This window comes from Triturus cristatus, chromosome 12 (genome assembly GCF_964204655.1).
Source record: "Triturus cristatus chromosome 12, aTriCri1.1, whole genome shotgun sequence".
NCBI lineage: Eukaryota > Metazoa > Chordata > Amphibia > Caudata > Salamandridae > Triturus > Triturus cristatus.
In genome coordinates, this window is record NC_140595.1 from 212,129,616 (window position 1) to 212,145,341 (window position 15,726).

The 15,726-nt window shown below is 43.3% G+C and overlaps 1 protein-coding gene across 1 annotated transcript; it reads right to left on the bottom strand.

The window, feature by feature from the left end:
- Window positions 1-6,133: 6,133 nt before the first annotated feature.
- On the bottom strand, window positions 6,134-8,107 carry LOC146773094 (leukotriene B4 receptor 1-like). The gene has a single exon (XM_085636899.1). It carries the CDS (start codon window positions 8,066-8,068, stop codon window positions 7,016-7,018), a length of 1,053 nt encoding a protein of 350 aa, XP_085493025.1. The 5' UTR covers window positions 8,069-8,107; the 3' UTR covers window positions 6,134-7,015.
- Between the last annotated feature and the right edge of the window lie 7,619 nt (window positions 8,108-15,726).

Below are 15,726 nucleotides of genomic sequence, written 5' to 3' on the forward strand. Positions count from 1 at the left end.
GCCCAAGAGGCACATACACTCTACTGAGTGCTGGAAGGTCTCTGCTGCAGTGTGCCCAAGAGGCACATAAACTCTACTGAGTGCTGGAAGGTCTCTGCTGCAGTGTGCCCAAGAGGCACATACACTCTACTGAATGCTGGAAGGTATCTGCTGCAGTGTGCCCAAGAGGCACATAAACCCTGGAGCCCCCGTCGCCAAACCCCTTATGCCTCCCACCCACAGGAACCACCATACTTGATGTAGGAGCGTAGGATTCAGGCAACAGTTACCAGGTGAATATTAGCCACTGTGCAGGTCGCACCTGTACAGAGAGATACTTTAAAAAAACAAAACCCACCCTGGCCTCTTTTTGTAACACACTGAGGGACAGAGACGTAGCTGGACAGTCTGTGCGTAGCACTTTGAGAGGCTTTTGTAGGGTGTCTTGGCTTTTCAGTCTGAGGGAGTTGGCATTGTGTTTCAGTGCAGTCTCTCTGGTCATTCTGTCGAGGCAGGTCTCCACCACAGATGCTTCTCTTGTGTTTATCTCTCTTTGTGCCCGAGAGGTCTCGCCGATGTTGGTCTCTGCTCCATTACTCAGGCTGGGACAGGTAAATGCAGAGCCTGGCTCTCTATGATACTGTGACCCCGAGCTTTCTCTATCTGGTCTGCCCCTCGCCTTATACTCTTTTATAGCAATGCCTTTCATGGCCTATCTCTCCTATAGTCAGGGAGAAATACAAATATTTCTGCTTGTTTTGCCTGCTCTGGGGCAGGGCCGAACTGGGAACCAAAACCGGCCCTGCCAAAGTGCTCCGCCAGCCCTCCAGGGGGGGGGGGGGGTTGGGGGTGCAGCCGAGCTATTTGCCAAGGCTGGTTTCGGCCCATTTTGTTACAGGGGCCGATGTTGCAGCTATGCTGCAAAAACGGCCCCTGTAACAAAATTGGCCCCCAGGGGCCCAAAATCGGCCCCCACCCTGGCGGCCTACCGGGTAAACACCCGGTGCCCGAGATGGAGAGTCCGACCCTGCTCTAGGGAGGCATAAGGTTTTGGCATTGCCCCAGGTTTACGTAATTAAGTTAATCTGGGGCAGCACCAAAATCTGAGAGTGCTGGGTGGGAAAACCCCCTGCAATGCCCATGGAACGCCTCTTTAATATAGAATAAGATAAGGCAGCGACTTGCGCTGTTCTGTCTCACTCCGTATCTATGAGGCCATGCAAAGCCATGCAGAGAGGCTTTGCATCACCTCATAGGTATGACTGAGAAGCTGGCGCCACTGGAGCGTCAAAACAACTGATGTTCCGGCAGTGCAAGCCTCCCAAACATAAGCCCCTGAGTCTCCTCATGAGCACAGATATGCACTCCAAGTGCAGCAGTGGAAGCAGGACACCGGAACTAGCAAAACCTATCATCAAATACAAAACTTGTGATCACAAACTGCACGGACTCCAATGCCCAGCTTGCCACCTGCAGCCTTTAATCCTAGCCTTTCACAGCTCTCACAGGCTGCTGACCCCACCCTTTGCCAGCAGTCTATCTGTGTGTTTTAAATAATATTAGCACTACTAGGAAAATTAAAACACACTTTTAGGGGAATAGTAAAGGGGCCGGAGCCCCTGCACCCATATAAGAGAACCCCCCCATAAGTGCACACATTAAAAAGTTTAATTTCCATCAGTTGTTGATTGCTTGCCAAATTTTGCCTGGGTTTACAGTGACATGTTGACATGTCACAGCTAGGTAAGTAAGGCAAACACACACAAGGACAGCATATTCACTCGGGGCATGACATCGCTCTACTCTTGCAACATGTGGACAACCCTTATTGGTCTCCAATATGTCACATAGGACCTCTAGAACTACAAAGATCTAAATAATTTAGACATAAACATCACAGAAAACAAAGATTGCTGCTGTCTTTGGTTGAAAATGATGAAGCTATAAATTGCATCTGCTCCTGATGCAGTTGACGGTCCTTGTAAGTAGGTTAAATAAGGTTACATAAATATAGAATGGAATCAATTCTATATGTTGACTATCCAGCCGAATAGATGGATTTAATCCAGTGTATTCTTAATTAACAAAGCACAAAAAATACACAGTGGGATACAGTCCTGTACCCAGAGACATAGAGGTGAGGTAGTTTGTGACATTTGAACGCAAGGAACAAAACATTCAGGCAAAACACAACAAAGAGGCTTGCTAGAAAATATGAAGAATGAAACAAGTGTAGTAATTATCACAACTGTGACACTAGCATAAGGAAAATAGTAAGTGTGCACGTTGTTTAAAAAGGTCGATGACGTTTCGATCCCGTTTACAAGAATAATGGGATCATCATCAGGACAAACATGTCACATGTTGTCCTTGGGTTGTGTACAGCAATGCAAGGACAACACAAAGACTTTAGTAAGATTTACAAAGCCACGTAAGGAGCGTTTTGCACCGCCTTGCATAGCTTTTAAAGAAATGTAATTCAGCGCAGCAGCTTACACTGCGTTACGTTACATTTCGAGGTGGGGACGTTTGATGGGTGGAGCATGGGAGTTCATGCACATACAACCATGGGTTTGAGGCAATTCCAGATTTACCGAGGTTTGTAAACCTGGGATTGTGTCAAATATATACGCCTCCCAGAGGAGAGCGCAACGCATTTTGCATCACACATAGAAATTGTAAAATGCCTATTTGGATTGTTTTTGTGCAGGAAGGTAACTTTTCTTGCACACAAACAATCCTGCCCGTAACACAGGAATGCTTGCACCATGGCACAAGGTTGCCTGCGTTGGCACTAGGCAGCACATATTGCACCAGCAGTAGGAGAGAGCAGAAGGGCACCATATCTCCGTAGGCATGACACATTTTTGCTCTCACCATTTCACGCAAGACAAAGCAGGAACATTGCTTGCTTCCCCGCTTTGCATAAATCAATAGTAAATCTGCCCCTGGATGTTTAATCAAGCTTCTTTAGTAAAATATTCTGTAAAGGGATTTATTGAAGAGCCATAAACAGGCAGAATTTAGCCTTATTAGCCTTATTTGAGGATCTGCCTAAATTAATTGATTCTCTCCCCCGAGAGTGGAATGAGAGGTTACTTTATAGATCTTTCAAGCATCTACTTAATGATCAAGTGAGCAAGGGGTCTCTTCTGTAGGATGTATTCTTCTTTTTTAAAATCCTTAACGAAGTCAAACTACCTTGTGAATTCCTTCTGGAACCTTCGCCCCCACATTTTTCAGGCATACGTTTGTCAGGATTCAATTTTAGGTCGAGCCTGGGCTGTGCATGCGCTGCTCTGCGAGGCATGCTGTATTTGAGTATGGACTTAAAGCCCGCCCACTCTCCGCCCATATTTTTCATTGGCTTGTGTCATTGTCCTTTGCAAATGCTGGCTTCTGATTCGTTAATAGGCTTGTTAGTCCCTCCTTAGTACCGCCTTGTCTTCATATGTAACCTCCTATGAGGACTGGCCCTTTCACTTTGGTACACGGTAAGTCTTATTTAGACTGGAAGCACTATTTTCTGTAATGAGCTTAACCTACTGCAGGGCCCACATGCTTTCCTGCAACTCGCTTTCACTTTCAAAGTAGCCCGGGACAATGGCGGCTGCTTCTCTGAAATGCAACAGGTCTTTCATTTATAAGAGTTTGAGCTATTGGCATTGTAAGTGACAATGCGTTTTATTTATGTGTTAATTATCAAAACAGATAAATAAAAGGCATTGTCATACACAATGCCAATAGCTTAAACTCTTGCAGATGCAAGACCTATTGCATTGCAAATGCTTGTTTGTTATTGGATATAGTAGAATTCTGGAGGTACGGCTGGGAACTGGGCACTCGCCACCGAACTATGGGGCATATTATCAAGGGCCTTATCTCCGCTTTTTTGGCTTTAAAAGCCAAAAAAGCGGAGATAATGTTTTCGCCCTATTAACAAGAGGGTGCTAACATGCATTAGCGCATGTTAGCACCCTTTTACCCGACGCCTCCCATTGCATCTCTAATGAGAAGCAAAGTGGGCGTCACTGGGCAGAACAACCTTGTAAATATCGCTGATGTGCACATTATGATATTTACAAGGAGGCCCAGGCATTTTTGCAGATGTTAGTTTTTGGCGAAAACCGCGTTTTTTGCCAAAAACTAACGTCTGCAAAAATGCTGATTTACCTATACTTTAAATTGGAGGTCGATTATTCTGATACAACCACAGGGTCGTATCAGCAAGGTTATCGCCGTTTTCCATGGAACATCGCTGGTTTTCCAGCGATGTTCCATGGAAAACAACGCTATCGCAGGAATAATTATCCCCATTGCGCTATGCGTTGTTAATACAGCGCTAGCATGGCGATAATTATTTGCGATAGCTGGCGATATCAATTCTCACGCACAGAACGTTGATAATAGGCCCCTATAAGCTGTGTAGAGGGCCTGAAGAGACTCTTCTAGATGTGGTCTGTGGTTATTTAGGACTTTTGATATAAAATATCAGCTGATGCTGGTGCTCAGACGCCTGGCATATGTTCCAGCTCTGAATCCTTGAATAATAGCAATGAGCACCAACACAACTAATTGTTTTAGTAAATATATGTACTACACTAAACACATTATTGGATAGAGTTTTTAGATTACTACTCGTGTTTTTAGTTTCTGTATTTTGGGTTTATGAGAATTAATTTTGAATTAAACACTTGAATGGAATGTTTAATTTCTCTCACCAATATGCGTTTTCATAACTTTAAACAAAAAAAGATGCTCTTTATTTGACATTCATAGCATCACAGAAACTAACACATCTTCTTGCACTCTTCCATTCGTGACCCATGTTGGAGTGGTGAACGCATGCATGAATGGAATGTGAATTAATCTGAATCGAGCAAAACTGTAATCCATTCAAACTTCTTTGTGGACAATGATGGATATAGCGCCTCTCCTCAGTATCCGCTTCCCTTTTAGGCATCGAACCGCTTTGCCCCGGCACATGTATAACAGAGCACACACACTGACATGAGGCTCCTGGAGCAAACATTAGAAGTCTTGAAGTTGCTGTTCAAGTGTCTTGATTGGTCAGGGAATGCTGCTGGGACCCCCTGAGGACGGTATGCAAAGCCACCCTTACCTGCCGCACTTTGTATTTGCAAAGTGTCCTAGTACAGAGAGGTCAAGGCCAGTGCTTAATTTGAAAAATATTAAGTGCCAGGGCTCTGACCAGGAGGCCACTGCAACTTCCACCACCAGTCGCCCTTGTCATCGCTGCCAAAACAACTACTAATTATGTCTGTCGCATTTTTATTGCAGGTCTCCAAAGCTAAAAGAATGGCTGGGGAGGCAGGTATTTGCAATTTTAATGCCTATTGTATTCCTAAACAACCGTTGTTCTACTTATCTCTAAATTATATGAACAGCGGCACCATGTGGTAGACTCTTCTATGTATGGTGTTGACCATTAGGTGCTGGTGCGAGCACTGGAAACCAATTAAGTGCCGGTGCCTAGCACCGGAAAGCCCCGGCTCAAATTAAGCACTGGCCTACAGGCCTGCAAACAACTCATGGCCTCACACTTCATCTGATACAGTTGTCTGATTATTGTAAGACAGTGGAGGGGCAGAGGTGAGACAATGGGAAGAGGCGAATCTTATCTCTACCCAGATTTAAAATCCTGAGACATGAATGTACCAACAATCTGAGGCAGCTACATGAACAAAAACACAACTGAGTACATATGACATTGATTATACCTCTCAGGGCATGTTGTTCCTACACATGTAATACGAAAACGGCTGTGATACTATTTGCTCCCCGTTAAATGTATGCAGAATAATACACCTGCTTGCTGTAAAAATCCAGACAATGTAAGAGAGTTCATCAAGCATGAGTCATGGACCGATTGAAGTGTGTATTATCTCCATGGAGCCCCTAATTGAATGTTGAGTTCTTTTGGTAACTTCCAACACCTCATTCCAGTAGAGCCCCGCCATTATTTATATTTCTTCTCTAATTTTCCCACACATAACTCAGCCTAAATTGGTTGTTTGTGTGTTCATCACAGGTGTCTTCAAAAGCACATGCTTTACTAGAGTAAGAGCAGTTCTTTCATTCTCCAATGATTTCCCTCCCCTTTCTTCCCTCACCCCATAAAACATACCTCTCCATTATTATACTACGCTCTGGAATATGATGTATGTCTAATTGCTTCATACACTGCCCTGTCTTCTTCTGTTAGTATTGTACAGCTCTCATACACACGCAAAGTTTCATTACCTAAACAATTCATCAACATTTCTTTCAAACGTAAAATTCCAGCTGCCTTCATGGCCATGCCACTATTCCCCAATGGTCGGTGGCTGGATCAGAAATACTTTACTACCAGTACCTCAGTGTTTCGAGCACCAGTTTCTGTACATTTTCCCTCATTCCAAGAATTTTTTTCCCAGAAACGTTTTGTCAGGATTTTACTGAAGAAATGCAGCAGAGATTGCATGGAGCTAGGAATGCCCCATGGAATCTGCTCGACAGTGAGCACGCGCCTTGTGCTGACCCATCCATACTTTCTACTGGGCGCGTATAAAGCAAGGGTCCTCCAGCAGGCGTGATACGGCTGTATATGTGTGTGGGAACAATGGCTAACTACAGGCTCGTCAACATGGTTATGCATTGCTGATAATTTCCGAAGGGGATACAAAGACCATCTGGTTTTTGGTCTGTATATTGTTTCTATATGCTCGTCATTGGCCCAGGATCATATAAATCCCACTAGATCACTGGCATGTGAGATGTTTTATTGTGCCACTGAAAACTGTTCAACTAAACTGAAGACTAAACCAGTCATGTGTGTCCAATTCTGCACGTACCAAGGAAGAGGAGCCAGGCTGCCTTGTGATGCCTCCAAACCACTAAATGTTGTGATTACCTTAAATGTCGTCATCAGGCTCCTATGTGCTGATCACCTTTGCCAAAGGCAGTACCCTAAAATGCATATTTCTAAAAAAACTAAGGTACAGGGACTCAATTTACAAAATAATGTCCCGGGAACTCAAAGAGAGCCGGCAGGATTCTGTAGGGATAGATCTGTAGTAGCACTTGAGTTGTGCAGGTTTTTGGCCACTTTCTCCCCAGAGTCCTCGTTCATGTGTCTGAAGACTTTCTCAAAATTGGTCCCTCTTAACCCTCCACGGAAACTCCGAGCAGCGAAGGCGTATAGTATTGGGTTGAAGCAACTGCTCAAAAACAGCAAGGCGGTGCTGATGTTTTCTGCCTCTATTGCAGCATTCTTCAAAATAGTTGACATTTTGGGGTCTGAAGACCTCAGGGACCCTGCTGAAATATTTAACATGTTTGTGATGTGGTACGGAATCCAGCAGGCAAAGAACGCAATGATCACCCTAGCAATCAATTTCTCAGACTTGCTCTGTCTCTGGAATTTCAGACGTCGCATTCTCCTAATGACCAAAGCATAACAAACGGTCATGATTAAGAAGGGGATCAGAAAGCAAAACACCACCTCGACTGAGAGATCTACCAGTTCTTGCTGATCGGAGGTGTATGTCCAGTCATTACACAAGACTGTTCCATTGGTCTCGGAAGTTGAACGGAAGATGTAGGAAGTACAAGCGAACGCCAGAGAAACAGCCCAGACGCTCACCACGACCCCATATATGATCTGTTTCTTCTGCCAAATCCATGATGCAAAGGGAAAGACCACAGCGGTGAAACGCAGGACACTCAACACAGTGAGGAAGAACACGCTGGCGTACATGGTAAAGCTGACAATATAAGTGAGGAACCTGCACATAAACAGCCCGAACACCCACTGGTCCCAGAACGAATGGATCCACAAGGGCAAGGTGACCAAGATGAGGAAGTCCGCCACCGCCAAGTTCAGGAGGAGAACCACAGTCATGGAACGCTGGGGGATCTTGAAGAGTATGGTCCAGATGACCAAACCATTCCCAGGTATTCCAACAAGGAAACAAAATCCAGCAAACAGGCTAGGGACCAGCACATCTCCAACCCACTGGTCACCAGGAGCTGAGCGACTCTGTGTCCCGTATTCCACTGTAGTATTTACGGGATCCATGGCAAACATCCAAAGATAGGTCTGAAGTCTGTAGCCCGCCGGCGCGACTCTTCTCACATCGCCTCTATGTAGTTTATGTGAGAACTGCTGGGTTTGTGTGAGGAAAAGGAAGTTACAAACAGTCTGGAGATTCTTCCCTCTTAGGGAAATGTTGTGCAAGTCTTCTGGGCAATAAAGTCATAAATAGGTGGAGCTGGCAATCCCTGCACAAAATGTATCTAATAAAGAAACATGTGCAATAATTATCCTTTGCTACAAATCTGTGGCTGAATCACAACAGTAGCAGTGACCATGGTATTGTTCTTTCTTTAATTGTGTGGCAAATGCGGGGAATCTGTTTTGTAACGTGCCCTGCTCCTTTGCTGAGCAATGCCCTATTGCAAAATTAGCTTAAAAGGAGAAGTTACATTTGCTGCGAAAAGATCTGAAGTAGACAGCCAGTCCTCCTCTTTGCATAGTATCACCCCCGGTGTCAGAAAACCACAGTAAAAAGAAAGAAATCTCAACTTTGTACCAAGAACTCTAACCTTATGTCATTGTGAACTCCTGCTCATGGTTTTATCAAGGGGGCCGAATTCTGCGTGTGGCTGTATATTCTGGTGATTTGTCGTTGAGGTGAAGCTGTCTTAAGAACATTTTCTAGGGCAGTGAGGATGGGCGGGGCGTCTGGAAAAGTGTCATGAAGTGCCCGACACACAGCCCTAAGTTTGTGATATGCAAATAATTCAGAAAATACAACCTGCCGCTCCTCCGTGGCCAAAGTAGGCGATCGGAAAGACCCATCTGGGTAGAGTTCAGCAAAGGTGTGTAGGTTCATTTTATGTGCCAGATCTTTTCCAATACCCTCCCCGGTAGGGAACAGCATCGGGTTATGTGCTATGGGCATTGCTGGGGCATACAGGATAGGAGCGCCGTCTCTCTTCTGCAACTCATCTCCAGGCCCAGTGCATAGTCTCTACTGTATTGATATCTTCCCTAGGGCGCTTGTATCTTTTAAACAGGGCAACCTGTAGGGGAAGGGGTGCCGCAACAGCCGCTTCCACCGCCACATGGGGCTGGAAAGGAGTGGGATGTGCCCAGTAATGTAAAAACCGCGCTTGTGCGCTCCATGCATATAAGTGCATGACCGGAGCACCAAGTCCACCCTGTCGCAAAGGAAGTAGGAAGTGTTAAAAGTTCCCAGGAAAGTCTAGCCTGACCACCCGCCCATATCAGGCAAATCAAAAGGGACCTTAGGGTTTTAAAAAAGGCTTGCGTGAGGGGAAGTGAAATGTTAACAAATAAATAAAGGTATTTAGGAAGTAGTGAAGTCATTATTTGTGATCCCGTTTGAGGACCGTGCTACCACGATCAAATGGCTTTAGGGAGATTCGACACCTGGGGTGGGAATGAAGCCTGCGCAGTATTATAGGCTGGTTTGGTTTTCCCAGTATGGTCTTATTGTAGCGAGCTGTGGGCTGTCCCGGGCTCCGTGAAGTCAAGGGTTTACAGCATATTACTTTCTGACCTGTTCACCAACTAAATCATTCATAATCTACTGCTCAATGGTTTTGCTGGTGTATTTTCATTGGTGGTTATGCAGCCTTCCATCCATTGCCACCTCCCACCAATGCAATGTCACAAAGCCAAGAAGATGGTGGCAAACAGCTTCTTGCACAATGCCAAGTCACAGAGCCTGGGGCAGTGGGCATAGCTGAGGTTAGAGGGTTAAATCCTACCCTTCCCTGAGGCATCCTGAATCGCAGGAGTGAGATTTGGCTGAAATGGATTGCAAGGGGGGATACTGGCCATTCTGTGGTTTCTGCAGTGCTGCCCCTTCCTCGCCTTACCAGACTCTCGACAGAGCATCGCTACATGATACCAGGCCCTGTCCACCTCCTGCTGAGTTCAGCCCTAAGGAGAGAAGGACGATTGTCTGGTAGATGAGTGAGGAGAGGAGTGATCGAGGAGTTACTTATGCATCCTACAAATATCCAAACTAAGCTTTGAAAAGGCTGCCGCAGAACAAGGTTCAAATCCAAGAGATGGGGACAGACACTTTAGTCTGTTCCCATCCAACCGGCTTAGCATGGAAATAGAACCCCATTTAACAAACATGAAACTAAAACCGAAAGGACAGCCCTGCTGGCTTATCTGAGTGTTTCTTGACCCTGCGTACGCCAACTTCAGCCACATATTTCTGGCCACAGAAACACACCTGCACACATCAGAACACTGCTGATTGTACACAACTGAAAAATGTTATGTTATGTTAATTAATTTATAAAGCGCAATGGTTACTCTGGGGTGTCCTGAAGAGACATACATACCTGCCAATTAAAGGGGACTCATTAAAATGTGCACCAGACCCCTCACCAACTATCCCTCATCAAACAAGCAACCAATCACAGACAGTTCAGCAGATCAGGACAACATGCACCAGGCTCAACTGTTTTTCCACCATGTTTGATTTGCTGTTTGCTGCACTAACACTTATCTATCACTGCAGAAAGGGGATTTTATGGCAAGACAGGAGGCTAGTATGATGCATAAACGTTTATTCATTCCTTCTGAGCAGCACGCCTTAAACACCTCCAAAATAGAACATTACAATGTAATTTAGAACTTTCAGTCCCATAATTACTCTTCATCCTCCATTTTCTTCCTCTTTTGTTTGCTACTTCTGAGCAGATAAGTATATAGAGCATTTAAGAGTGAGATCTGTTATGGTGATGGACTCTGGAGTGTTATTTCATTTAATACCCAATTTATGGGTATCTTTAAATAAGTTGAATTCTTCTTTGGAATGGTTTAAGTAGAGTTTGTGTATTAGTGTTTAAAATGCTGTTTTATGGTAAGTATGATCAACTAATATGATTCATACACTGAGATTTATTCGAAATGTTGTTTGTATATACAGTGTGTGTTAAAATATATAGTTAGGCATAAAATTCCAGAGATAGTTGGGATATCGCCGTTTTCCATGGTGGAAAACGCCGATATCCTAGATGATAGGGCCTGTGGTCTTAGCCACAAAATCCACCCCCCATGTTAAGTATGCCTTAGTCAGGAATTTAACAGACGTTAAATTCCTGCGTTAAGGCATACTTAACACGATTTTAAAAATCGCTACCCTCCCTTGTTAATATCGCGAAGCTACCTTCGCGATATTTTCCCAAGGGAGTCTTATCAGGCACGTTTCCTTTGTATCTCATTAGCGATGCGATCGGAGGCGTGCTGCAAACGTGCGCTAAGTCAGCAAGACACGCGATAGCGTGTCGTAGCTGATAAGGCGATGAAATTATCACCGCTTTTCACCCGAAAACGGACGCAAAAGCGGCGATAATTTCATATCGCCGCCTTGTTAATATGCCCCATGATCTCCTCGCGAGCCACTGTGCGACTGTGTTCATCAGTGCATTGCCAATGCATATGTCGTAGATCGGGAGCTGAAAGTCTGTGTTGTTGTGCAGGACTAAGCCCTGTGTTTTAAGGCGATTGGGCTTATAACAACTACGCAAGTCTTTTTCTAGGGGAATTTGGTTTAGGAGGTGCGTCACCATGACAACAAAGTGCCTGAGAGGTGCGATCGCTGCTGGTGACAGTTAGATAGAAGCTATTTCTGATGGGCTGCATTTTTGTGCAAAATTAAGTGTAGAAAAGGTGGAAAACGTTTGAACGTTTCACAAATTGAACAGTGTATTAGTTTGAAATAATAATTAAGAATGTAGAGAAAAATATTCTGAATTTTTTAAAATAAGTTATTATGACTGAAAATGTAATGGAGTGCTCCAAACAGGAGGCAATGATAAGGAGGATTGTTAGAGAAGAGTTACAGACAGCTGTACAAGAGTCTGTTCATCAGGTTTTGAGTAAGATGAGGGGTAGTAGGAATATAGAGGAAAAAGAGTACTTTTCGGATGAGGAGGACCTTAATAGAGGTCCGGATGGGAAATGTCTTAAGAAGAAGAGGCATATAAATGATTCATCCAGTTGCAAGGAAGTCCATGTCGGCTCAAAGAGAGTGTCTGAAGCAGCAAAAGGAGAGGTCAGTTTACCACTGTGAGTGGATTGAACCCCAAAGAGAAATTGGGGACTGTAATCAAGAGAAGTGTCCCCCTTTCGGCACATAAACAATTCTGCACACTAGTTCACATATACAACCAATCAGTCACCAGAACAAGACACCAGAGCCTCAACACAGTCGGATATTCACATGAATGATATCCATGTATTTTATTAAAATCGACTAAGTAATTTCGACACAATAGCAAAATTTATACAAAAAAGTTTAGAAAAGTTAAAAACACAAATTAATGTTCTATACAATGAATACTCAACAATGGAAAGCAATAAAAAATTAAAAAATGGGGAGAACATGTAAGAAAATTGTTTTCTTATCTACTAGACAAGGAAGACATTATATCTGGATCAACTGTTCCCCTGAGTAATTGCACAAAATCTTGATTTTTCGGAAAACAGATGTCACAACAATCTATAGTCTGCCCTCTAAGCCTTGCGTTGATGCGTTTAGGTGGAGATCAAGATATAAAGGACCACCTTCTTCAGGACAAATATTACAATCTCCCGTAGAATGTACATAAAATCTTTTCAGTAAAGCGGTACATCCACGATTAAAACGCCCGGAAATCCTTGCACAATCGTGTCAAAGGACAAAGGTCATTCAGTGAAGTCGTGTTGGAATTGACCAATTAATCTGACAGCCTGTAATCCTGTATATTCTAGGGCCGATTTTTAGGAGAATACAATCTTTGTAAGTTAAATCATTTCTTTTTTCATTTCCAAGTGAAGGACATATGAAGTAAAGTTACTTCAGTCTCATAATCCACTGATCATGTATCAACATCTCATAAAAAAAAAAATCTTTTTGTTTCTCTCTCAGCGAGCGTAAAAGCCTCGTACTGGTCTCTGGATCGGAATGTCTCAAGAGGTAGATCTAATGAAGATCTAGATGAGAATATTCTAGATTTATAAAATAAAGATGGATTGGATGAGGAGAGTGACTTCAGCACTAAATTTAAATCTAAGTATTCGACAACGGCTGTTGGACCCTTTGGAGAAAAATTGTTTGATCCTAAGGAAATTAGGCAGTCCAGGGGCGAAGACTAGTGGCCTTTGGATCATGTTGCAGAAATAATTAAGACCAGGTTGTGCATATATTTTTTAAAGGAACATTATGCTGGTGGAGTGTTCTCGTCCCATAATAGATTATAAGGTGATGTTGACACTAAACTTGGATCCCAAGCTCATAACATATATGTTTAAGTTTGGGAAAGACCCAAGGAAGGGGTTAGAGAAGTAACTCAAACAGTGCCAAGATAGGGTGCTGTATATTTTGGGACCCTTATCGAAAATCTTTGATGCTGTTGAGAAAGCCTTTCTGAAGGGCTGTGATTTGGATCTGGTATATTTAAGGGGATGGTGTCAGCATGCCATATGTTTTTAGGCAACACAAATGCAGGACTATTGGCAGAGAGGCGTAAAATGGTGCTTATGCGAATCAACCCAAAGTTGGGTGATTTTGCTTAGAAAGAGTTGAGTGACGACCAAAAAAGGTTACTATTCTGTGATAGGATGGTAAAATCTTTAACCATATATCTAAAAATGTTCATATGCCAAACAAAGCACAATACTCTATGCGCAGGGTGTTTGCAGGTGGTAGCTTTTATGGCAGGGCTGGTAGGAGAGGGCACCCTTTCGGCCGAGCGAATTTCAGAGCCCATTCCCAGAATGAATTATACCAAGGGTATGGAAATTATAGGGGAAACCAAGGTGGTTCCGATGTCTATTCTCAGAGGGGCAGAGGTAGAGCACATGATAACAGAGGAAGTGGACAAAAGTCCAATCAAGGTCATGTCCAAGGTGAGTATGAAAACTGTTTCTGGTTCTATCCCAACAAGTGTGGCAGGAAGGTTGAGGTATTTCAAGGAACAATGGAAAACGAAAATGAAGCATACATGTGTATTGCAGGCAGCAGAAGGCTATCAGATAGACTTTAATTCAGAACAATGACAATTAAGAGAGCCAACTGAGTTGGTATTTCCAGAAGATCTAGGATGAATTGTTGGAAAAGAATGTGATAGTAAAAGTAGAAGAGAGCAAAAGAAGGTTTGTAAGTATTTTGTTCCTAGTGGAGAAAAAAGACACCGGATGGAGACCGGTGATAAGGTTAAGGAATTTAAACCAGTTTGTTACGTATCAATATTTCCAAATGGAAGAGATACATTTGTTGAGGGATTTACTTCAAGATTTGAATTGGATGGTGGAATAGGATCTCAAAGATGCATATTTCACAATTCCAGAAGCAAAGGAGAGTCAAGGATACTTAAAATTCAGAAGAGGGAAAAGAAAGTGGCCATGTTACCAAAGAGATTGTTTCTTACCATAGACGTATCATGCAATGACTGTATTGTGCTAATTGTTCAGTTGGAGAAAAAAAAGGATACTCAAAATTCAGATTTAAAGGGCAATTGTCTTAGTTCCAACTACTTCCATTCGGCTTGTCCCCAGCTCCCTGGTATTCACAAAGGTGCTAAGGCCAGCTGTAGGTTTCCTAAGAGAAAGGAGAGTAAGAATGATCTCGTATTTGGGAGATATGTTGCTAATGAATCAGAATGTGGATGAGAAAAAGGAGGATTTGATGATAAGCTTATTACAAAGCATGGGTTTCTGTGATAAATTTGGACTAATCTGTGCTGACTCCAACTCGGACTTTGGAGTTTCTAGGTTTTATAGTGGACACTGTAGTGAGTCAATTGCGCTTACCAGAGAAGAAGGTGGGGAAAATCAGGCAAGAGGTGAGCTCGATGTCGAGAAAGGAGGAAGTGAGTTTGAAAGAGTTTGCTCAGGTAATCGGCCTGTTGTCTTCATCAATTCAAGCTGTTTTTTATGGGCCTTTGCATTACAGGGCTCTTCAGCACCTAAAGACTTATGGTCTAGCAAGAGGTTTATGGTACGGGACGTGGTGTCTCTGAGTGAGGATGTGAGAGAGGAGTTGATATAGTGGAAGGAAAATGTGGAAGCCTGGATTGGTCGGGCTATTTTTAGAATAAAGCCAGATTTTGTTTTGGAGACGGATGTGAGCAATTTAGGATGGTCCGCATCTTGTCTAGGTTAGAAGATGGGTGGAGTTTGGAATCAGTTAAAGAAGGAAGAGCATATAAATTATTTGGAGATGCAAGCAGGGTTGTTTGCAATCTAAAGTTTCAGGACAGACTTGAAGGGGAGTTCAGTCTTATTAAAGATGGACAATGACTGCCGTCGCATATATAAACAGATTGTGAGGAAGCAGGTCCAAGATATTATTGGAATTAGAAAAAGAAATATGGAAATTTGGTTTGAAACACAAAATAGGTTTGAAGGCGGAGCATTTGCCAGGGGTTCAGAATGTGATAGCAGATTGGAATTCATAGAATGTGACAGATTACATCAATTGGAAGTTAAGGGAGGACATCTTTCAAAGGATCATGTTTCTTATGAGACCATTAGAGGTGAACCTTTTTGCTTCCAGGTTGACTTCTCAGTTGCTAAATTGTTTCAGTAAGAGACTGGATCTGGGGGGGGTCTTAGCAGTGGATGCATTTATGCAGGATTGGAGGGGAGTGAGAGGGTAAGATTTTCCCCATTCTCTATGATTCAGAGAGTTTTGGTACAGGTGAGGTGACAGA

Excerpts from the sequence above, each read along its gene's own strand:
- LOC146773094 (XM_085636899.1), bottom strand. The coding sequence starts at position 8,068 with ATGTTTGCCATGGATCCCGTAAATACTACAGTGGAATACGGGACACAG.